A 25715-nucleotide genomic window follows, 5' to 3' on the forward strand; every position below is an offset into this window, starting at 1 on the left:
TTCATTCCCTTCACAAACTGCACAATGTTGAGTGAAATATAGGTGCTTACTGAAGACTTGGTGAATTTACTTCAGTCGGGTTAACTGCCCTAGGGACAAATAAGATGTATGCTTTCTCCATCACACCAGTAATTTCTGTGAGGATCATGAGATTAGAGCGCTCTTATGGGTAAGGCTGCATATGAGAAAGGGACTCTGGAGGAGATAGGAGCCTCTTGGGGGTCCCCAAAGTCATCAAATAGGGACATATTTTGAGCTGTGAGCTTTCCTTGTATACAAGGGTAGAAGGGCGTAGTGTCACACGGTTATTTCCACAGGAGGCAAATAGATACTGATTTGCAGGTGGGTAGGAAAAAAAAAGTGAATCAATTTAGACAGCAGTAAATGAACCACATGATCACATGTGAGTTTTGGACAGTAGGAGGAAAATGCCCAAATTTGCCTTACGTATCCCTGAAGTGATTTCAATATCAGCAATTCTGGGATTCTTACGTCTTGTCTCAAGAGAACTGATGTGTTGAGAATTTCTCTGCCCTTTTAGGTATAATCCTCAATTTGGATAATCTCCACCTAGACCTTGATCACAGGGTATGAGAGAATGTGAAGGACCATCTGAAAAAGAAACCCTGCCACAATATAAAGAAGACGCAATAGGAAACCCAGAGAAGAGTTTTTTTTTTTTTTTTAATTATTCCTTCATATTCAAACTTCACAAACAGTGTGAACTTGTACAATACCTCGGAAAGTGAAACTTACAAAAAAAGTGCTGGTAACATTTAAAAAAAAACAACAAAAACCCCAAAAAACAAACATCATTCTTAGCAACATCAATTACTCTTCCACACAAAACAGAAACCTTGTAAAATTTATTTTCGTATTTTTAAGGCGTAATACTTCCGTATAAAGTATATGCAAGAGATAAAACTTCACAGTATTCCAAAATGTCACAATAATAATAATAATATAATAGTATAATGAAGCGCTACAGTTAATTTTTCTTTTTTTGAATGTTTTTTTTTCCTGTTTAAATAACAAATACAAGTCACAGGTAAATATACGTGAGAAAAATACGAGGCTAATATTAAATGGCAGGTAAGGATACTGTCACTGTAAGAAAAAACTGGCAGGATGTGTGTATTTAGTCTATATTTTAAAGCACTTGATAGAAAAGGCGTATGCAAGGTTTTTCAAAACAATTTTTTGTTTGTTTGATAACTGACAACAATTTAAGAGTATAATGAGGAAAAAAAAAAAGGAACAAACTCCCTCTCAAAACTATTGACCTGCTCATCCCAAACCACGCATATACTGATGGATGGATGGATGTGTGTGTTTGTGTATACATGGGTTTATAGGGTACACAGATTGATACAAGCAGTGTTCCATGCCCACCTGCAAAGATCTGCAGTCATCGAGCCCAAGCTCCTTTTGGGAAATTATTCTTTCAGTTTAAAGCTCGCTCTTTCCTTGCCTTTCCCTCTTTGCAAACTCTTCCCCAGTTCCCAGGTCTTCGGTCTGAAAAGACAATCTCGTTAGAAAAGTTGCCCTCTGTTCAAAGTTCACTGGGAAATAGATACTGCATGAACAGTGACACCCACACGGACGTTGAAAATACCACTTGGACGAATGAGTATGTGCATGTGCATGCATGTGTGCGTGTGTGCGTGTGTGTGTGTGTGTGTGTGTGTACAGTAGCAATTGCAAAAAAGGGACCATATTCCTTTCCATACTAAGATACAATGTGATAAGAAACATTTCTGTGCAGGGAATAGGGTTTCTTTGAATCTTATCACAACACTGTGGCGGGAAAATCAGGAAATGGGTTCACCTTTCAGCAGTCACCACAGTAAACTTCATTGAGAATGCACATGGCCAGAGAAATGGTCTGCGCACATGTGTGTGTTAACAGCTAGCCATTCAGCCAACAGGTAACAGAAAGACAGCAGATAGCAAAACACGTCAATAAGGTGCTCAAAGAAAAAAGTGGCACCCACTCCTCGAATGGATGGCCACATTAAGGTGCTTCAAAAAAGTTTTTTTTTTTTTTTTTTCAGTTTCTATTTCAAACATTAAGAGAGTACTGATCTGCACATGGTAGTTCTGAGCCAGGCCAAGGGTTTTGAGATTTCTGACATCTTCCACTGAAAAGGGCTTTCACTGTAGTTTTATTCAGTTTGTTGTGGGTCACTTGAGTCTAAAGAATTTTTTTAATGGCCAAAAACTGAAATCAAATCAACATGACTAAAAGAAATAACAGATGAAATGGTATAGAACATTACTGCATTCCCATTGGATCAAGATGGTTGCGCCCATTTTTCCTCTTTCGCTAACACTGTTCCTTTTTTTTCTTTGTTACAATCCATTCCTTGTGAACATACAGAAGTAACCAAAATCACTGCAAGTGGCTGTTTTTATTTTTTGTGATCTGTTGCAAGAGTCCAACCTTGTTTCCTCTGCTGCTGTTCGTGTAGCATCTGTAATGAGCATCTGGATTTATAATGAGCATCTGATTTTGTTATGTGCACGTGTGTGTATATGCACATATACACACCTATACATGTATAATATATACACTATATATATATGGATATATATAGGAAGTGTGTATACATTTATACATAATATAGTGTATATTGTTTCAACTGGAGATAAACTGAACTGGGTTCAGACACTAGCACGCGTTTATCTTTCCCCTGCTCCCTCTGGACATTTTAAACAGTCTGGAGCTTTTATTTATTTTTTAAAGTGCATTTTCAATGCAGAATAACTGTAATCCACTGATTCCTTGGAAAACATTTTTGATGAGAAAAATCTGACGGTTCTCAGCCCCAAGCAAGAGAAACCTGGGTTTGGTCGTGCCGGGGGCTGACGTGGCAGTGCCAGGCTTGTGCCTGAGTGATGGCTGGGCATTCTGGACCCCGGGCACCTAGCAGCAGCGGCAGCAGCACCTTTACGAGAAGGCGGAGGTCAAAGAGGAAGAAGGAAGGAAAGCTCAGATGAGGAAGGATGGGTTTTCGGTGTGTCTGCAGGTCGGAATCGTTCACTTCATATGGGTTTGTGCAGTTCCTGCTTGGCTTCGGCTAAGAGTGGCCATCTAGTCCCTTCCCTGCCAACTGACACCAACCTCCCAACGCCCCCCCCCCCCCCCCGTCCGCACGTTCGAGCATCGCTCGCGCGTCCCCACTCCTGGGCTGACTTCCGTGTCCGCTCCCTGTGGGTATGTGAGTGCCAGCGTCAAGTAGGAATAAGGCACCAGAGAAAGCAAAATGTTACAAAAAGATGCAAAACCCCGTTGCAAAGAGCCTCTCCCATTGCTCCATTAAAATATTGCATGTGATACCATTCATTTGTGTGTACTTAAAGTGTGTCAAATGCAGTCTCTGGAAGGAACTCGAGGCCCTTCAGCACCAGAGATCTATAGGAATGCACCCTTTATCGAAACACACCCACTCCCCCACCCCCAGGCCCACCCCACGCCACACTCAAAAGCACCAAATCCGGAGAACAAGGCTGCTTGCCATTGCTCACCTCATTTGTGATAAAAATGAGAGAAGTGTATGAAAGAGAATTGTCAGGAATTGCTCTAAAGTCAAATGGGTTCAGGCTGTCATGTATCTGGCTAGGTAATGCTCTAAATGTCCAAAGAGCATCGTGAAGGGGTTGACATGTCTGTGTTAATATTTAGGGGGAATGTGTTAAACAAAATTACTTTGCAAATGATGCCCAAGTCCTCCACTAACACTTCAACCTCCCCTATTTTTTTAAGCACTGTAAAAAGGAAGAGGTTCATCTAGCTATAAAAGGAAAAAAATGAAGGCACATGATTTTATTCGGTCCCACAGTCCTTAAGAAAAATGGTATTTTGCAAGTGTGTGTGTGTGTGTGTGTGTGTGTATCTGCACACACGCACATGAAATGGGAGTCTGAGGGTCATTGGGGCAGTAGTCCAAGGGAAGTTGGAAAAGGAGAACAAGAGAGAATTCTGAGACAGAGAGAAGAAAGGAGAAAGGAGGAAATGGAGGCCTCTCTTCAGCTTTCTGTCATTGACAGTCTCAAGATTTGGCTGCTTTAGGGTCCAGAATGGAATTTGTTTGTCTTGGTCTAGAAAGTGCCCCCAGTTAAATATCTCCAGTTAATCATGTTACAGCTTTTGGTGTTTCCCTTTTCCCTTCCCTCCAGCCAAATGATTTAAAAAAAAATCACAGTTTTTAAAAATTATTTTTTCAATGTTGAAAAAATATGGAAAGCTATTGAACAGCCCTAGGGCACTCTGCCTCTCCGTCTTCACAGTGAGCAGATGGATGGACAATCCACAGAATCAAAGATGAGGCAGACAAGATCCCTTGTGCTAGATGGTCCCTTGCCCTACCTTCCCCATTTCTTTCAACTGGATCCTTCCTCCCCCCAGCCCGTCCACGGAATGTGGGCTGCTGAGAAAGGCAAAGCCATTCTGGAGAGCGATGGTAACAGAAGTGTCTTAGAAGCGCAGGGCAGAGGCATGGGCAGGCTCTCTCCTCCTCCGGCAGCAGAGCCGTGTGCCCTTCGAGCAGCCTGGCCACAGGCTGGGGAAGCCCAGGTGCCCGCTGAAAGGCTGAAGTCCCACTCACATCTACTTCATGAGACCTCAGCCCTTCTGCTTCTCTTTGCGTCACAGCTGGCCCCCAGTCCTGAAGAAGGCAATGATCCGAGACGGAGAGGCAGAGCCGACTGGCTGTGTCCTACAGAAAAGGGCTACGGACAGTGGGATTTCAGAAACAAATTGAACTTTGGTTTTCTGACTTTTTTGAACCGTAAAAATTAAAGCAGGGCTTCAGGGGCGTGCATCATCTGACAGCTGTTCTATTTTTTTCTCATTTGGCAAGGCTAAGGCGGGGGGGAAGAGAAAAGGGGTTTCCCATAATTGGTCGAAGACACAGGGTGGTAAAATGCTTCCACACTTAAACTCACAGTCCAGTGTTTTTGACATTTCATAAATAGCTTTTTTTTTCTCTAAAAAAAGAATAAAACAAGAACAATCCCTTTACTTACTCATCTGAAACAAAATAAACAGCAGTGGGTACAAACTTCTTCTTGTAACAATTACAAAAAACAACAATATAATCCCAACTTTTAACACGCATCTTGAATCAGTTATTTTTTTTTTTTAACCTCAAAACTGCAGCATATCCTTAAGGGCAAACTTTTCGATTAGTTTTTTTCTTTTTTTTTTTTTAAATAATGTCTTCACCAAAAAAACAGTCTTGTACCAATAAAATGCATTCAAAAATAGAAAATATTACACAACAAAAATATGTATCCTTCCTTTCCAAAAAAGATTCTTCACAAAAAAATGTAGAAAAAATTCCAACAATTTTTTTCCTCTCCTAAACATTAACTTTCAGTCTAGGGCACAATTAGTTATTGATTTAAATGTCTGTTTTTGCATAAAACATGGAAAATGCAAAACAATGACTGTATTAGGATTGTGTAGTTACATCCACTCCCACCCCAACTCCAAAACAAGACAAAACCAGAAAAACCCAGCAAACATTAAACAAATGATACAGCCACTTGGCTGGGCAAATTATCTCTGTCTTTCCTCTCACTGTGCATTTGTAGGAGTTAAGCGGCTCTGTTGGTACTGGGAATGCTGAAGAACAGGGGTGGGCCTGGAGTCAAGAGGTTCTTTAGCACTGGCTGATGTTCTAATGAGTCATGGACGGCCTCCCGTGTTGTGGGCCCACCGGCTGAAATCCTCACGGAGAAAAGAAATACGTGAGGTAGTACTGGACAGAGGACCGTGCGGGGTACTGTACCCAGACCTCGATACAAGCCAGTTTTTTAACCATAGCACATCTTTTTTTTTTTCCCCCATCAAAATGGAGCCCAAGCATAGGACAAAAAGGTGATAGAGAGGTCCAGAAGTGCTGGGTTTATTTCTTTCCAGAGTCATGCCTCTCCCACATTTAACCCCTTTGGCATTCGCTGGAACCATGGCAAGATCTCAGATCTCAAAGGAATGCCCCATGTCTCCCATCCCCACTGAGCCCACTGAGTGTCTTTTATATTTTCAGCATTGTAACTTCTAGGACTTATCTTTCTTATTTGATGTTATCTCTCTTTTGTGTGAGATAGATTTTGTATGTGTATTCAGTAGGAATAGGTGGTTTTTCTCATAGGTTTGTTTTTTTTTTCCCTGTTGCTTATTTGGTTGCTGGTTTTTTCTTTGTGGTTTTTGTTCTGTTTTGTTTTTGAATTTTTGAACAGTGAAATGTGTCCAATTTTATTTCCAGTGCATTAAACAAATTTTAAATTAAAAAAAGAAATAAAACTTTCCCCCCCATCCTTCTAAAGGAAATGACTGATAAAAGTACAATATAATAAAATCAGGCATCGCCAGAAATAGCATGATGTGCAACCTCAATTACATAAAAGAAAAACAAACAGACAAAAATTATAGAACATAAGCATGAAGGAGCCAAGACTATATAATCTCAACTATGGTATGATTGGCAAGCACTGGTTAAAAAATAGGTAAGGCTACTCTTAGATTTCTAACTCAACATAGTTAACCACTGCTCTTCTGTCTTTTCCTTCAACTCTTAATCTTTTACTCACTAGTTCTTTATATCTTTAGAATGAGCAAATTTGTTTTTATATTTTTGGTCTACAGTAGAATTACATATTAATAATATAATAAAAAGATATTTCATTAACAGGTTGGTACTGCATCCATGTGGGGAAAATAGAAAAAAAGTACTCAAATAGACATAGCAAATGGACTCTATTCTTATAAAAATAACCACAAATATAATAGAAATTATAATCAGGGCAACAGATTCAACAGAAAAACAGGCGTAGAAAGCTATATTTTGGATAATACAAACTCTTGACAAGCTATGCCCTAGAATTGCAGCCTCTAAACCTTTTCTGTGATTTCCACCTTCCCATAGGATCACTCAGAATTCAAATGGAAATGAAAACAAAATGAAAATAAAGTGACAGGTGGTTGAGCCAGCCAAAGCTTCTGAGTTATCTTAGTTGACTGGGTCAAGACCAGGTGGACAGCATTCGAGAAACTGGTAGGCGACAGGGGAGCCGCTGATGGTATCTGTTTTTGATTTTGGAAGAGTTTCCAGCCCACTGATAAAGAGAAAAACCAAGGAACCAAATAATTCTTCTGGTAACATAAATACATGAGATGAAATATAATTCTGACAGAGGTGACGGGGCGGGGGGGGGGGGGGTGAGGTGGGAAAGAGGAGAGAGGGGAAACAGGCCAACTGTGGGCACCACCTTCCTTGTTTTTCTTCAACACGTGGGTTTCCTTCTCTTTCTAAGCATTTGTTGGGATTAACTGCAGGCTCCAATGTCCTCTGGGCAAATAAGTGTCAGCTCAGCTCACCATAGGATAGCTCTGCTTTTCAGTCTTCCTAAGGGCTAGTGGCTTTGGAGGGGCCTCCCCGCCCCCCGCCCCCACTGCTTCATGCCCTCGATGATGCAGAGGAGGGGGTGCAAAGTTGTAATGCCAGATGGCCTTTACATTAGCCATTCCTACCTGATGGTTAATTCACACTGAAGATTCAGTGTGGGGGAAAAAAACAGGAAGGAAAAGAATTGGTAAGAGTTGAGCTTGGTAATCAGCAAGTATGAAGTTTCCTTCCAGAGAAACGAAGAAGAAGGAGAAGAACAAGGATAAGGAGAAGAAAAAGAAGAGGCATCAGTTAGAAAATACTGCTTTGGGTTTCTTTTAACATTGAACCATCCTTGGTTTTTCTCTCATTCAGTTGCTCCAGTTTAAAGTAGAGTTCAGAATCTAGTGCAAATATCATCAAATCACATCATCCCAGGAGCGATATCCTGTCCCTTCATCCTAAGTGAATACTATCCCTTCAGACCTCCTCAGAAGACTGGGGGGTAATGGTCCAGAAAAGCCTAACTGAACAAATTATTAATCGAGTACTCGCTACGAGAAAGGCACTATGACAACAGGTCAGCCCCAGCACTGTCCTCGCCACGGGCGTGGCCGTTTTAACCACTCCGGCAACCCCAGCGAGACCCACATCGTGGCTCTTTCAATACTTGAATTAGCTTGCCAGTTGTCTGACTCTCTCTCTGGCCGTTGCCGTGGGCTCTGGCCACGAGGAGCAGCGATCTGCTCTGTTGTCTATGCTGCCCCCCATTTCACCAACAATCCTTATTTGGTTCTATATGATTTAGCTCACTCTCTTCCATGGAAGTTTCTTTCTCTCCATCAGTCTTCAGGTCATGACTCTATTAAAGACCAGTTTACAGTGTCAAGGTACTACTGTTTATTTTTTCCTGGTTTTTTTTTAAACCTCTGACCAAACCCTAAGTCATGAAGACAGTTCAGTAACTCCCCTAATAACGAGTCTCCTGTAAATAGCACTGTGAACGGAATGAAAACCAACGTGTCATCCCTGACCACCAAAGCATACCCCTCGAGCCTGTCGTATTATTTTTGTCTGGGAGTGAGGAGATTAGGCTCTGGTGATTAAAATCTTTGGTGACAAAACCACAGTGGGTATGCAAGTTTCACAAAAGAAGTTGTCTCCCCAAAGCCTCAAGAGAAGTATCCTAGGACAGTTAATGTGAATGTATCTTAGAAGGTCAGTTATTTCTCTCTATACCTTTGGTTTAATGCAGTCAATACCGTCTTAGTGCTTATGCAACACACACCTCTAAGTACCTGTTACGAGCTCTGAATTTAGAGTTTCCTATTTAAAACTGAGATAATGCTTTGAGTGCTTAAGGGATTGCTTACATTATTCTGAAAGCCCTAAGTGGTGTTTTTTTTCTGACTCGCAAGGCTGACAGTTCCCTTACAAATTTTTTACCTTGTAATAGTAGACTTGCGTGGATGCTAAGGAGGAAAGAGAGAGAGAGAGGATGAGATAGGTATCAACGTTGTAATCTTAGGAAAGAGACCTCAACGGATAGTTTTCCAAATTGATGGCCCCACATGTGATAGTGTTCAGAGAAATTCAACATTAGCCATTTATATGTGTTGTGACCCTTTCTTATGGAACCGGAATCTTCCAAGCTGTCACCTTGGATTCTGGAAGGGCTCTTCAGCATCCTCACTCTTGTGTAATTGCGCCCTACACAACTGATTGCTTTTCCTGTGGTGCAAGATTCTTTTATTAATAGTCACTGAAGAGCTGTCATGCACTAATTACTTCTCAGGTTTAAAAAAGGCAATAAAAAGAAATCCAATAAAAAATTGAAAAAATTCAGCAAATTCAAAGCTAAACTTTTAGGCACTGTTAAGGTCTTCTGCTTAATAAAGGATAGTCTATGATGGAGCAGCTAGTAAGTAGGTTCTGATCAATTCTCCAACCCTTCCTTCAGTTTCAAAGTTGGCCTAGCTTGTTTCAAAATAAACCTTTCACCTCACTGGTTTTCAGTGTTTATTGCACTGTTCCCTTACTGCCTTACCAAGTGCATGGCCTTCCTCTTTGGTTAGCCTGATCTAGGTCTCACCCAGGGATGGAAAAGCATGCTCAGGCTGAAAGGATATCTCCAATCCAGACAAAGCTGTGTTTTTTTTTGAAAGCAGGGCAAGCCACCGCCCTCTGCCACACTGGAATGTGCGTCAGCAAGGGGTTTTGTGGTGGAGGCCAAGGTGAAGGCTCACCCTCACCTCGGCTGGCTCCCTTACCATTGCAACTATACCGGAAGCTTAGCTAGAGACGACACTGGGCAAACTCTTCCTTAAACATCTTCAATTTACTGTACCAGCCCAGCTTCTTTATAATAAGACAACAGATCCTATCAGCATGGCAGTTTCTGGGCCTGATCAAGAGTTAGCAGATTCCACAGATTCTCACCAACCCTGCTAAGACCAAGCACAATGGAAATAATTCTCCGTTTTTGTGATGCTTCCTGTTTCATAACTGCCTCTTTCTTCCCCATACCTCACACACTCTCTCCCAGTACAAGTAAATACATTTCAGTAGTGCAATGCAGTGCAGTCATATTTAGTGCAAAAAAAAAAAAAAAAACCCAAAACAAAACAAAAAAAACAACACCCCCAAAAACCAAAAAAAAAAAAAAAAAAAAAGCCCTATTATAGACCCAAGCTCAACCCTAAACAGTTCTTACTAAAGGTTACCAGTGCCACACAAGTGGGAAATTCAGTCTTTACCTCACTCTTCTATGAGTCATCTCTTGTTGCCCCTGTTTGTTTCAGCTCAGAGGAGAGAAACAACTAGCATGTGCCTATGTATTCTTCTGTAAGATGTAAAATCAATAGGCAGAAAATAAAGGGAAGTAGATGAGTTGAAACCAGGGGTAGTATTTAGAAGAGGAAAATAGCTATTTAATGCAAAGGTCAGTAGTGGTTTTTACTGAATGGTTTTCATCCTGTCAAATGGCTCTGATACTAAAGAGAATGGGTACAGAAAAAGATAAAACTTTCCTGTTTCCCAAAACACGGTTCTGAATTTAACAGTGCTGGGCTCTTATTTTAGAATCGTGCAATCAACTCTTCCTGGAGGGCTTCTGGCTGTGGCCACCTGACCTAACAGAAACAGGGACACTAGGAGCACTCACTTCTTTACATTGACCACCTTCTCCCTCCCCTCGTTCGTTCCTCCCCTATTCACTTTGTTTTCTGACAACACATAAATACAGATCTACATACACACACGCAGAAATTCTCAAGGCCCCTCTCAGGATGATAGATCAAAATTGGTACAAATAGCTCAATGACACACTCACACAAAAAGTACAACTATTAAATATAAAAGTGAATTATAATTACACCCAAATTAAGAATCTGCATTGTACCTCTTCTTGTATTATTCCTTAAAAAAAAAAAAAAAAAAAAACATTCATAGTAGGATATCTTATGGAGCTTACTTCTTGCTTAAGATTAGTCTGGAATTGGTTTGGGATACGGCAGAACTGAGTGATTCTGGACAAATGCTTTGTATTTGATACTCTTAAGAGTTGATCTTTTTGGCTTGTCCGGGTCTCCATTCTCTAAATGTAAATCTGTGTGTCTGCTCAAACCCACACATGCATACTGGAAGTCTCAGGAGAAATCAATCCGTGGTTGAGAATAGATTGTAGAAACAAAGGTGTTTGGCATAGTGGGGTCAGCACAAATTACTTTAAAACATAAAGTTACCATAGGTTTTTCTCTATCTTATCAACTTCTTGCCTTTGTTTGCCATGATGAGGATTACTAAGAAATTCTGCTTTCATTTTTTTTCTGAAAACACAATCCTTTCAACAATAGGGCAAAAAACCATTTTTCATTCAATGTGTGAAAGTTACCCTTAATTTCTATCTCAATAGGCCCGTCAGGAAAACTGAAGTTCAAATCAATGGGACTAAGGAAGGAGTTTAACTGCTGACAGTGCTCTTGAGAATTTTCTCCTACAAATCTATACCCAGATGGTTCCAAATCAAAGTTTGTCCCAAGGAGAGCAGGAGCAGAGAAACTGGCCTTATTTTTCAATGAACCCTTTGGCAGTGAACTTACACAAAGCACTTTAGACTATGTCTAAATCGTGTATCAAATTTGAACCATCACTTTATTTTCAGGTCTCTCTGCATGTGTCCTGGAGAGAAGATTAGATACAGGAGCAATCAAGGGTGTGTACGATTTCTCTGAATGGGTTTGACAGTAAATAAGAAAAGTCTTAAATCATAAAGAAGTGAGGTTTTCTGACCAATTCTTAAGACTATAATAGTAAGGATGGACAAGAGTGGTAAAGAGTGAGTGGTGTTAGCTTTCCCTGGTAACCCTGAAAACTGGCTTTTTGAATCCAGAACTGTATCAGATTTAGCCCCATCACTGCCCTGTCTCCCCTCTTTGCTTTTCCTCTGTTCACTTAATTGAAATTGCAATTATTTTAAAGATTGAGTTAAAAATGCAAATTATAGCACAAAAGACAGGTTATAAAAAGGTTGTCAGGCTATCTGTAAATTGAGTTGAGTTAAAAACAGTATGCTTTCAAATGAAGCACTACAATTTCCCTTTTTTCAAAAAAAAAGTTTCTAATTTGGTTTTTCCTTATTTTGTGGTGGCGGTGGGGTATGGCTGAGTGGAGGACTGGCGATGCGGCGCCGGTCTCCCTCTGTGACTCTCAACTCCGGTGCCAGGTGGGGGAGATGAGAGGCAATGGAGAATCGGATGTTTCTCTATTTAAGACCTCATGGACACATATTTTTGAAATGAGTAGAACAGAAACTGAATAATTATAGAAATCTATAGATTGATTGACTTTGCATTTAAGTAGCATCCTTTCTTTGTCTTTTCTGGGTATTCTGCTTTAGATGTTAGTAAGAAACATCCGAAGCAGATTTTCATTAAATTAATTTATTCCCAGTCTTATTCCAAAAGTTGAAGGCAATAAGGATTTGTAGTGTAAAATATATGACCTTCCTCTGCAATCAATTCCCCCTCTTTGGCCTCAGACCTGTTAGTTTGGGTAAATGGGGTTTCTCTCAAGAAACAGTTTTTAACGATTCTACCCTCAAAGTGCAGAGAGAATCTCTCTCCTCAAAGCTCTCACATGCTCACCGAAAAGGAAGATAAGATTTTCAAGGAGAAAAGACTCTTTAATGGCAGGAGGGAAGGCTCTCATTCTGAAAGGAAAAGAGTACGGTAAGGGCGGGCATTATTGGACTGATACCTATGGCCAGGGACAGTATCAAATTAAAGAATCAAAATCTTTCACTATCTCGAGAAGTAAGAGATAAAGGGAAACAAACAAAATGACAACAAACTTTACTAAAATACACATTCCTCCAGTTGCAGGTTTCTAAAAAAATAATTATGCTTAAGTCAAGGTTTACAGATAGCGAACAACTGTTTTAATGTGTAAAAGTATTATCCCTTTGCTTTACTATATTAGTTTCACTTTCTTTGAAGGAATTGTATCTGTGCACACTTGTCCTAAAGTCCAGTGCAGAAAATAAACTGGTTTGCTACCAGCTTCAATCTCAGAACACTTCCTAAGCTATATTTGCGAATCCTAAAACTACGTATCTATAAAATGAGACGCAGACTTTCTGAAATGCGTGGTAGTGGTGGGGTGGGGTGGGGAAGCAAGCTTTTTATGGGGGAAAAGAAGAAAGAAATCGCTTCCTATCCTCCCTATTATGTACTATAATGTTTCTGACCATCATTTTGCTGCATTAGTTACTGGTAGGGCTCTTGGTGTTCCTGACAGGTGTCAGTTTAGAAAAGCAGGAGGCTCATAAGCAATAAGAAATTCACATCCTGGAGTCTCTCAAATACTAGCAGGATTTACACATTAATCTAGACTAATGCAGAGGTTGTGGTGAGAAATCCTGGTCTCAGGGTTAGAGCTCTTCTTGGGGAACCAGAAGGAACAATGTCAAGAAGGCATCCTGGAGAAATCCTTGTGATTAACTGGACCAAATGGGACCTGTCAGATCTGGATCCTCTCCTACTCCACATTACACCTTCAACAATAGTGATTAGGATTTAAAAGAGAGTCTTCTACTGTTTCAGAAGCCAAAGCCTGAGAAGAAGAGTACTTTAGATGAAGAGTACTTTTACAAAAGAGATAGAGGGAGAACGGACAAAGAAAGAGAAGAAGATGGGACTGATGGGGGAAAGCATGCCAAGTGAAGATCACCATCCTAGGCAACATAAATACGGGCTTTACAAAATGTTGGTTTCCTACTAGATGTATAACTCAGGAAGGTTTTGAACTATCTCTTTATTTCATTGCTTTCTGTGTTGATGTTATAACTGGTTTAATTAACGCAGGAGATGGGTCAAGCCATCTGGTCACATTAGGAATACATTTCTGATCCTAAATGTTGATTCTATTTGTCAGTGGGTAAAGCAAGAAATAAAATAGTGCACGTCTGTGCACTTAGAACCAGGTAGTACTCTAAATGCCGCAGAATTTGTCTTCATAAGAGCCAAGAGGCAGTGTAGGAGCTTGGCAAGAGTCATGGACTGGAAGTGAGGAAAGAAGGTATTACATTATGAACATCCTGGAAAGGGACAGATCCAGAATGGTATCAGTCTTTTGGGCAGCATTTTGGCAACCAGACAGTTATGACTCATTGAAATGAGATCTAGCATGATGACTAAATTATATGCTGAATGTTTAGGTACTGGGGAGTGTATTACATGGCCCTTCAAGTACCCAGTCTGCCCTATTATATATATATATATGGTTTATATTAAAAAAAAAGTGCTTGCAAAATAGACACTTTAGACACTTCATGGATCTTTTCATCCCTCAGTAAATTACTGCTTAAAGTTCTAAATCAATCAACAATTATTTGTTTTTCAGAAAGATAACAAATGAAAAAATTCTTCCTAGTTGTTTCCTTCTACTTTAGTGGAAGTGGTTTAACTTGTTTTAAAAGCGTTCACTAAGGCTCGAACAGTTATCAAAATTATCTTAAAATGTTACTTCTTTTGTTAGATTTCTGTAAATCTAGTCTGGGGTAAATATGTCATTTGGCTAAATATTAGCAGGACTTGAAAGAGTCAACATTGATGAATTTTTTTTTCCCTCTCAGAAATGGTCTACTCATATCAGAAATTTGAACACTGTGATATTTAAAGAAAAGAAAAAAACAGAAGAAAAAATATTTTTTCTTTACCTTTGGCCAAATGTGAAGGTGAAAGGAATTAATGACCTCACTAGTACAGCTGACATTTAAAACTGTGACTCAGGTCCTCCCACTCTCAAAAGAATATTGATAACTTTTAAATTTTGAAGGTACAGTGAAGACATGCTTTTTCACTCTGCCTACGAGTCTCAAGTTGATGAGCTGATTCCTGTCAATGCTCTTGAGCTACACAAAACTTAGAGAAGAACATTCAGGACTGGGTGGGGAAGGGAGGGAAATGAGCACTCAGGGGTCATAAGTATTCGAGTTCCTCAGGTGGTGAGGAGAAGAAAAGGTAATTTAAAGTAGTCCTAAAGAGAAACAAGAAATAAAGGAACATGGTTAGGAAGAGGAAAGAAGAAAATAATGAAACTGATACAATTTGGGTATTGTGATCCCTGGAATAGCAACAGCCTCACTGACTCCCAATTCACAATTAGGTCTGTCCTGTAGAAATATATTTAGTTGAAAACTATGGAGAAACAGATTCCTAATTTTGCTACTAGACTTAATGTTAGCCCCTTCGAAGTAGGCTGGAGTAGGTCTACCAGGTTTCGCAAGTGGAGGGCACTGCTGGGAGCTTGAATAAGAGGAGGTTAGGAAAGACTTGTTGTGGGCAGGGCTTGGGGGAGCACAGCAGAATGGGATGGGATTTGGAAATAAAAATCTATTAGGTGAGAAGAAAGGAACGAATTGGTGTTATTCATACTGAGAGGCCTTAATATTGGTCCAGTGTGGGAAGGGCTTTCACACTGAGTATCATAAACAACTGCTGTCATTTTGTCCTGAATGGAGAACTGAGAGAATGAACCTGGCTTTAGGTCTCCAGGATGGATGTAAAGTTTATCCAACTATGGAGTTTTCCAGGCACTGGGTAGCTAAGGGAAGCCGAGGAAACTCTTTATCTACTTGAAAATATTTCTTGCTAGGAAGACAGGATGCCTGATTTCTGAAGTTTCCATGATGGCCTGGCTAAAGAATAAAGGCACCAAATCCCCACTTTCACAGACCAATGGAGATACAGAGGGCCAGAGACCCAAGAGCCACCATTTTGTGGATTCTGTGGGCTAAAAAATGAGCTCTCTATTTCTCGGTTCTATTTCTATCAGCCTCTGTCATGAAAAAGTTCCTCAAATTCCGGTTTTATTTAAGAAAGAAAATCTCCTAGGAAAATGAATGTTATATTGCCAAGCTGCCTCCAGGGGAGCATTGAAGACTAGTTAAAATAATCGTAGAGCACATTGAAAACAGAAAGTAGTCCGTAAAGGAACAATGAAAATCAATGTTTGAAAATCCAGTTGGGACAGCTAGGCATTTCATTCCCTTAGCTTCTCAGATGAGCAGTCCTTTGAGTGGCAGCCTGTAATTTTTGGTCAGATCATATGCAGGTTAAGCAGCCCCTTGGACATATTTTCCAAAGCAAATATAGACAGTGACAGTCCTAAAAGGGAAAATCACAGATACATTCATATGCACTTCTTTTGTTCTTCAGATATTGAGAGGGACAGCTAAACAAGATCACTTTGAATATGAACCTCTTTGTATTGGCCACACCAGAAAAAAAAATGTTTTCTTAAAAAATGTTTTCACTTTCCTACATTTGCTAAGTTTGAGCTTAAAAAAATTCTAAAATCCTGTAAAGACAATACTGAGCTGATAATATAAAAAGCAAACTAGAGCAGTCATGATTATTATTAAATGCACCAGTTAACCGCAGCAAGTTGGTGATGGGTGATAAATGCAAAGAAATAATATTTCAATCAACTCATGATCATAGGCAGATTCAAAAGTTAAAAATGAATATAATGTAATATATATTTCAATATAGAGTTGTTATATATAATGTGTATGTTCTAGCTTTCAGAAATACTGCAATGTAGTGTACTGTACTTAAGTAAGCATACCTAAATGTAACTCATGTTCTTCCACAAAGTCACTAGTACTGTTAATTAAAAAACAAAAAAACAACAAACTCATTTTTTTTTTCCAGTAAAAAGAAATACCTATGGTTACAGTCACAGACTTCTTTTGGATATAGAAAGACAATATACATTTTTAAAAATAATAACAATGAAAAGATTCTAACTGTAAGTAGCCTTGCTTATTGGGGTAGGGGGAAAGTCACCAAAATAGAAGAGGAAAGAAAATGTCCTCTGAATTCTGTAAATTAGCAGAAATCATCTACGTGTCACAAAAAAATAATAAACCACCTAGTAAAAGAAGGGCATGGGAGTGAGCAAACTGAATCCGACTGTTTCCAGGCCGTTCTCTAAGGTCAGCTGCGAGAGCCAGGTCCATTTGTTCAGAGTAGTGCGCCAGAGCGGCATTCTACTTTACTGTGTGAAACGGGCCAGAGCCATCAATTCTTAGAGATTACTAGAAATGATTCCCCCCGAGAGTCTACTGGTTTGCTAGACATGGTAAACAACCCACTCCTGGAAAGACTTGGGCAAAGGCCACGTTGGTGTCAGGAGACACAGTTTGGAATTACGATGACGTCCTGTAGATACAGGCAGGATCGGGAAGCTTTAGTGTGGACGTGAAACTTACAGCTGAGCAGGTGTTTGTGGGCACAGTCTGGGTTGCATAGAGGAGAGAGATGGAGGCCTTTCAGCCATGGACTGGCTCAGATCAAAGGTTGTGCAGGCCTTGCCTCCCTGGCCTTGGTGCTCCTCCTCCCCAGAAGACCTAGAGAGGTGCCCCAGAACTGCTGCTCTGTCTGCTTGCCACTTGAGTACTTCTGGTCTACCTTCTTCTGGAGGAAAACAGCCTGTCACTGTAGGATTGCTGTGGATCCAACAAGCTGCCTTTGTTTCTTCCAACTCTGAAATGCTACGAAAAGCAACAGAGTGGGCAGGTGACTGCTTCCTGGGAAGGGAGCCACAAGTCTTGAGCACAACGGTAGGAAGAGGCAACTGCATCTATGTACCAGGACCTATGCCTGTGTGTGCTTCCTTTGAGAGGCACACACACTCCCAGACTACAGGTACACAATGCAAACACACACATACACACATGCCAGTCAATCTAGCAGAAGTGCAGAGTTCGTTAAGTGCACTCTCCTCCACATGGCATATTCAAGTTTCTCATGGAACAGGTACATAGAAATGCTTGAGCTCCTTCAGAATGCCCTAGAACCTCCTCACAGATAGCGGACCCAACTAAGGCAACAGAGCAGAAGCAGCCAGGAGATATGTGAGACCTTGGACTAGCTAGAAGTTCCAGAATCTATCTTTTCACTGGGGAATATGAACGTGGAACAGCTCTGTACTGAGGGCACTTCACACAGCGTGTGTACATGCAGAACGTGTACTCATTTCTGGACATTTTGGACAGCAGCTGTGACATATTAGCTGAGTTAAGTCCTTTTCATTACTGGAATCTACATATAAATTACAGTGATTTTGCTGGGCAATAATGAACTTCTGTTGTAACAGTAGTAGAAACAGATGTCTCCGACGGGGTTAATTTTTTTTTTTTCTATTTTAGGTGTATCAGAATCTCATCGAGGCATCTGAACCAAGGAAAGCCCTGAATTTGAAAGAGGGCTAGTAGGAACTTTTTATACCCTAATCAGGTATCTCAAAAGCCAGGATCCCCAGCAAATGTGGCTAGATTTCCTCTATGATCTGCAGAGTATGCTCCTTCCTTGAAGATTTGATTGAAAGTTGTGAGTTTGCATTTAAACAAAGAACCACCAGATAAAGCAGATGCTCACGAAAACTGAGGAAAACTGAGTTTAGAAATATATACTGTATAGGGAAAGAAAGTTTTTCTAGAGACTGTTCTCCCTATGAAGGAAATGATGAAAACTGGCATCCCAGGCACCTGTGATCATGTCTTACGGGATTTACTCTTTGACTAATATGATGCCTATTTTACACCCAGCCCAGACCTCTGTCACTGAAATAGGATATGAAAAAAGAGCAACCACTTCCTGAGAACTGTCAGTTCCAGACAAGTGCGATGCGTCCCTGCAAAGCCACTATTTCCATCATCTTCACTCATGAAGAGGGCTCATTTTGATAACGATGCAACCATTAAAAACAAGAAATGTCTATGTCTTCACACCCTTCCAACCTCTCTGTCCTCTGTTCTCGTCCCTGGGCTTTCTGATTTAAGGCAATAATTCTTTACTATAAGTGGCTTCTGGTGAAAATCCCTCAACTGAGGTCACTTCAAATGAGATTTTAGTCTGAAGGGATTGAGTTTATGGAGCAATAGACTGGGCCTGAGGAACCACTGGAATCCAGGGGTTGCAGTCTGTTGTTTCAACCCGGGGCATTTTTACTGCTTTTTCAGTGAAATACATAGTTCCAAAAAAGAACCCGTGCTGTGCAACCCTCATCCTCTATTTCTTCATCCTAAAAAGAACTGAAAACAAACCCTGGTGTTCCAAACCATTTTCTGGGATCTGTTAACGTACACCGCTGACCACTGTGGATTCAGTGTTCGAGGGAAAAAAACAAACATGTATTCGGAGACTTAGAAAAATCTTTGGGGAATTTTGGTTAGGCTAATCACCTTAATCCCTAGCGCTAGAAATGATGCTTTGGGTTAGTAATTTCCACGTTTTGTGTTTATATGAACACTGAGTCACCACAGCTTTTCCTCTTGTGGAGGTTTAAGCGGTCTTAGAAATGGCAACTTCACACGGAGAGCCCTTGGGGATATGAGAATATTCTCACTCGAGAGCAAGAGCTCTTCTGTGCCCCTCTTCTGTCACCATATGCTGCCTGAGCACCAGGGTAGAGATAGCTTTTGAAAGTTTGCCCCATGCAATCTATTTCCTGGGCACCTAAGAGAACAGTCCTTTTCTTCATGTCAACACGAAGAGAAAGGGGCTGCCGCCATCCCAGTGGGGAAGTTATGTGGAGCCTCAGAAAGCCCCGGGTGGCTGGGTCAGCGCAAGCGCTCTCTTCAAGCACTGCAGAGGGAGAGGCGTTGGGTTGCCTTGCTTTGTCTATGGAATTAGGGAGCCTATTGAAGTTCTAGTGCGCCCTTCCTTTTGTTTGTTACCGGGTCACATGGTTCTGTCTTTAGTGTCCTATTTTTATTTTATTTTTTTAAATTTCTTTTTCTGGGGGATAAAATTGGCCATTTAAAGAAAGTTCTTTTCTAGTGAGTAAAGAGGTTTCTCAGAGCCAGAAATCACTCAAAAGAAAGTCTGTCGACCCTACTACCCATGGAAAGCCCAGAGATTTCTCTAAATACTTCTTGCCAAACTTCCTAGTGTTGCGATTGGATGTTTTTTGGTTTCGCATTATTGGGTGCTGAATACACTTTGCAGTCCTTTTGTTCTCTTCCCCAGGGCTTCCATTACCCTGGACTTCAACTCATTACTAAATTAAAGAATTCTTTCAGGGGGTTTCTTTTAAGAGTCAGGTCGCAGCAGAAAGGGCACCCTCCCTTCTCCCAAACCCCAAGGGCATCTCAGGTTGTGTCTGCTCTTACACTGTACCTTCGTTTTGGTTCTTTCTGCATAGCAGAGGCAGACCTGATTTGGTTATGTGATACCTTTGCTGCAGAATCACATATCCTCTGCTCCCAGCCTCAGCTAATTAAATAACATCTTCCATAACAACAGAGGAAGGCTCCTGCATGGGCGTGTTGAGTATGAATCCTGGCCAGGTCTACCTCACTGCTCCCTTTCCTAAAGGCAACAGGTGTTGGGAGCATTATGGAGGAAGCACATCTAGGAAGCAACAGGAACTTATATTATGTTCTGTTGGGGACCTGAGGGATTTTTATAAGGGGCATGCCTCATTTGAGGGAACTGCTGAGGGAAAACAGATTTGGGGCATGTATGGGCTGGCCACACACTGTTGGTGTGCTTGTATGATTGAGGTACATGTAGGTCAAGGCATTAGGACTTACTTGACACATAGAGGAAAATCTTTTCTTCTCCCACCTGGAGGAAATCTTTTTTCTTCTCCTATCAGAATGCACAAATTGTAACTGTTCATGGGTTCCAAAGGGTTTTCTTGGTCCTTAAAGAATATTGGGATGATACAAAATAAAACCCATGACTTTTCAACAAAGCAAATCCAAGTCTTTTCTTCTAAGCCTGGGAGCTACTGTGACCTCCAAGATGCCTATGAAGAAGGAATGGACTAAAGCTGGAACACGAGAAGGAAGTTATCCACCACACTTACTCATGGCACAGTTTCAGAGCATTAGGAGTTTGGGCAGGAAAAAGTCTATATACTATTATCAAGAGCTAAAGTTTACAACTCAATTAAAAGATACAGTAAAAACCATTTTGATATCAAGACTTTCATTTCAAATTATTTTTGCCTGGCTTGTTTCTTAATCTTTTCCCATGTGTAGATTTGTATCAGATTCATCTGTTCCCATTCCTTCCTTTTGAGGGGCCATATTTTACCACTTGGGTTTTTTTTTTTTTTTAGTACAAATATTAGCATTTATTATAGTAATGGGGGAAAGTTGCCTAACACGCTGGGATGCTACCAATGCTTTCAGGGCTGGGAAATTTTATTTTTCATAAACTGTATCTAAACGTCTTGACATAAATATTCCCCTTTGACTTTTTTCCTTTCCCTTGTTCAGCTAACCCACTTTTAAATCATAAATTACTAAAAAAAATGTTCTTTTCCAAACCAGTTCTTGTTCCCTGTATTCATCCTAAGAGGTCTTAAATCTGGAACATTTGTTTCCATTTTATCTATTTTTTTCCCCTGACTACTGAAAAAAATTTTTTTTTAGCACTCATAGCATCCTAGCATGAAGTTCTAAATGTAAGAAGATTGTTGGATTTGAAACTAAAAAAATAAAAGGATTCATGTTCATCCTCTATTCTTGAAGCAAAAAATGTTTCCCCATTTCCTAAGGTGTTGGTAATTATTTAATTTAAAAGTAAGGATTGGCAATCTAAAAGCACGTCTATCCTTCTGAAATAGGTCCAGTCTGGTTTACATCAGTTGGGGAAGTCGCCCTTTCAGGAGGTCAGAACATATAGTAATGACTCCACAGCAAGTTCCCTGCTCCCCAGATCAGACCTTCCACTGCAGTCTAGCTTCTCCCTCTCCCCAGAGAACAAGTCTGTCAACTATTTTAGACTATGAATGTTTGAGAGGAATAGACATACGGTAAGAAAAAGTCTACTGCTTTGCAAACCTGGATAGTCCATGTGGTTATAATGATTGCATCACCTCACCAAGAATTCTTTGGGAGTTCTCCAACATTTCTTAAAAAGAAATACTTCATTTGAAGGGAAAGGATGAATATTAGTGTTTCAAACCCAACTGGAATTTTTTTCCTCTACGTGTTCTATAACAAAATGTGGATTTTATTTTAACCCAATTGCTTCACTTTTCATGTGCCAAATCAACATTAAGGCAAATGGGTTTCCCTCTGATTTGAGAAGCAGATAGCTAAATGTGGCCCATAATGGCACCCAAGATCAACTTTTCTAGAGGTACTATAAATTCTGCCTACTTTGTGAAGGTTGGAATAAGGACACTATCTTAAATCAGCTACTGTCAAAGAATTGAAAATAATTTAAAGTGGCTTTTGGCCACCTTCGTTTGTAATATATGCTGAGGGATTTTATGTCATTTTTCCTCTAGATTAAACAACTTTTTTCCTTAATGTCAATTTTTTCTTTTTTATATCATGGGTTGAATGGCTTGTTTTTCAGGATCTCAAAACAATCCCAGGACATGGTTAATTAACCAATGCTCCCTCTGTTGGTGGTAAGTGGAAATATTAAAGTCTTAAAACACTGCTATTTTAAAAAGCAAAATTAGCAAGAGAAAAATGGACTTTTTCTTAGTTTTGAAGCTGTTTCCCACTAACTTTTAAAACAGGTCAATTTTGGACACATAGTTCTTTATAGGACTCCTCTTAGAAATCACGATGAGTGATACCCAATAATCAGTTAGCCATCCAAGTCTACATTAAACTTCTAGCAAAATATTTACCAAATTATATTACCGGAGGACCAAATACAACCCACATGTACTCCAGTTGCACTAACCCCACTAAACATCACCAAGAACTTATGGAAAAGATCCAAGTTAACCAATATCTAAAATATATGAGTAAAACCAATTTAGTCACTACAGAGTTGCTTCCCTTGGAAGATTTCTCCTCATTTGTTACACAGTTTTGCAAATAAGTTGCTGACAGGAAAATTAAAATGCAAAGTAATTTTGAAACTAAAATTCTGTCTTTGCTTCTTTTTTAAAGTTACAGTTTGGTGTTTCTGCTTTGTTTAAAGATTTACTTTTCCCCCTTAAGAGTGTTAAAACATGCCCAGCAATAAAATCACCTTTGGAGTTTTTGTTAGGTTTAAGAATTCTCATATTTGAGTTGGAATCCCTTCAGGACACTGTCTATAATGGAAAAATCCCTATTACAATACTTTGATCAGGACCGAGGAGAGAAATCCCAACTAGGAAGAGAGAGTGGCATCTAGGATGATGCAATGAACTGGTGGCCTTTTGAATGATGGATGTTGGTATCCGAGAAATTTTTGTTAATTTCCTTAAAACCTTTCCAAAAAGCAAGGGTTAATGCATCCTCTAAAGGAGGATCATCTCATTTAGCCCTCTCAACCATGGTGGCAATAGTCAGAAGGTGGTATTTGAAAGGAAGAAAGTAATTTTGGCATCAAGGCATCCTGATCTCTACCAGGCTTCTGCTCTCCGCAGCTGTGAAGGGTGAGGAGGCATGAACTCATCCTCCTGGCTGACCACAAAAGGAAAACCCATTTGTCACGACCTCTAGACTACTAGTGTTTCATTCAAGAAAAGAAGTAAAGTCAAGAGAAATTCTAGAATCATAAGACCTCAATGAACTTTTAGAGAAGCAAGAAATCTGTTTCTGAAAGATAAAGTCCTCCCATGAAAAAGAACAGAATTCTAGATGGATCAGTTGGAAAAAAAAAAAGTCAGTGGAGCAACTTAAGCTTGCTAAAAGTCAAAGAACTACATATCAAAATACAAAGCAGCAGTTCAAATTACAGCAGGGGTGGGCTGGCCACAGAGGCCCTCATCAACCCAGGCAATACTTAAAATAATAAAAATTAAGGAAAAAATAAAAAAAATATGAAGAAAATATCCTTCCTCTCTTTCAAATATAACTTTAATTGCCTTTTATTCTTTCTATCTGGAAGCAGTATCGCTAACCTTAACAGTCTTGACTTACCAAAAAATATATATATGTGTGTGAAATAAAATAAAAGAGAAGGGACTGGTGGCAGTGTATGCAAAACCAAAACGAAAAAAAAAAATTACTTTTAACAATCTCACTTTTTTTTGTTTTTTTTTTTACACAAATACTGTTGTAAATATATTAAAAAAATCAGCATTCTATCTGGTAAACGTCACTTTTGCCCCTCTATAAAATTTTGAATTAAAAAAGCCTCAAGAACTTTTTATTATTCCCCCCACCCTCCATTTCTCTTTCTTTTTCTCTTCCACAAGAATATATCCTGACACTTTTTTTTTTGTTTTTGTTTTTTGCAAAGATTGTGGGAAATAATCCTTCTCTTGTACCTAGAAACGTAGGTGCAAACCTCTGATATCTTTGTTTTATCTGCATTCCTGCCTTTCATGAAAGTCCCTCTTGATTGTGCTGAGGCTGTGGCTCAGCGAAGACACTGAATAAATACGATATAGCCACTGTTGCTTGATGCTTGTCCAAGTCTTCCTGGCTTCTGCTGAAAGAGGGGGACATGGAGGAGGTGGGCCAGGGTGTGTGGACGCGAGCAGAATCTGGGGGAGAAGCCTGCCGTTCGCCTTCCCCACACCACTGGACCCACTGCCCCTTCCCAACCCCCCCAGCCCTTTTACGAAATCAGACAATGTGGTAGGTGGAAAACAGCAGGGCCTTTCCTCTGGGTTTTCAACCAGAAGTGATATTCCACAGTTTTAACTGGTTACTGTGAAGTCCAAGCGGCCAGAATTGTGAAAATGTCCACTGAAACACTGCAAGCGGTGTACTTAAAGACAGTAGGCCTTTTAGATTTTGTTATATATTTTTGTAGTGCTCTTCACAAGTGAAAAAAAAATTTTTTTTTTACTTTTTTTTTTTTTAAAGATTTTTTTTTTTTTTTTTGTAAAGAAGGGTTGTATTTAGAGGCCAGTAGCTAGAGATCCAACCAGTGGACCTCTTGAAGCACTACCAGGCCTTAAGGCCACCATCCGAGGGAGGCTGGGAAAACTCTCATTCACCCGAGCCTCCGGAAATGTAATGTACCAGCAGGCAAAAACAGTTCTTCATGTAGTACAAAATGAAACGAAACAAAAACAAAAACAGAAAGTAAAAACGAAACCAAAACATTTCTTAAATTCTAGTGCCATAGCTTTGTTTGTTTGTTTGTTTCTTTTCTGTCGTTTTGTTCATAAGAAAGAGAGAAAGATACTACTTATCCGTCAGACACATGCATCCTCATGTGGTCGTTGAACTGCTCGATTTGGTCAAACTTTGCTGGACAGACGGAACAGACGTAAGTGGTCCCCTCCGTGCAGGCCACCACCCCCGGGGGGCCAGTGCGGGCACCTGGGGGTGTACCCGCGGGAGGGGTCCCGTTGCTGGCACTGTGCAGGGCCACGTGCCGCTCCAGGAGGGTCTTGTGGGAGAACTTCTTTTTGCAGATGTAGCACTCGTAGGACTTCTCCCCACGGTGGAGGCGCATGTGCACGTTGAGAGAGCTCTTCTGGGTGAAGCGCTTGTTGCAGATACTACACTGGTACGCCCTCACTCCTGTGTGTGTCACCATGTGCTTGATAAGGTAATCTTTTAAGGAGAAGGAGCGCCAACAGATGCTGCATTGGTGGGGCTTCTCACCTGTCGATGGGGGAAGAGACAGCAAGCGGAACAGAGCGAGACACAGCAAGGGGAGGGAGAATGAGAGACAGAGAAACAAGACGACAAAAAACAAAAACAAAAACAAAATTTAAAAAAAATCTGGTTGGTTCACCCTTGATTGGAAAGATCCAGTCCTTCCTGGCCTCTCGTGTTCTGAGAATCCTTGCTTTCGGGGGATGCCAGGACAGGCTAGTCTTCCACCTCCCCATGCCAGAAAACAGCTCTCTTGGAAAGCTACAAGAGACTACCCACCACAGGTTTTC

General features: G+C 40.3%; 1 protein-coding gene across 19 annotated transcripts in view; it reads right to left on the reverse strand.

Moving 5' to 3' along the window:
• Window positions 1-666: 666 nt before the first annotated feature.
• Window positions 667-25715, reverse strand: part of ZBTB20 (zinc finger and BTB domain containing 20) — a 797562-nt gene continuing 772513 nt past the window's right edge. For all 19 annotated transcript variants that reach the window (XM_032406586.1, XM_032406581.1, XM_032406599.1 and 16 more), the window contains one exon: window positions 667-25431. In XM_032406586.1, coding sequence (XP_032262477.1) covers window positions 25010-25431 — 422 coding nt within the window. In that variant the 3' untranslated portion in view covers window positions 667-25009. The remainder of the gene's footprint in view (window positions 25432-25715) is intronic.

The sequence above is a fragment of the Phoca vitulina genome, unplaced genomic scaffold (genome assembly GCF_004348235.1).
Source record: "Phoca vitulina isolate PV1807 unplaced genomic scaffold, GSC_HSeal_1.0 scaffold8, whole genome shotgun sequence".
NCBI classification, from domain to species: domain Eukaryota; kingdom Metazoa; phylum Chordata; class Mammalia; order Carnivora; family Phocidae; genus Phoca; species Phoca vitulina.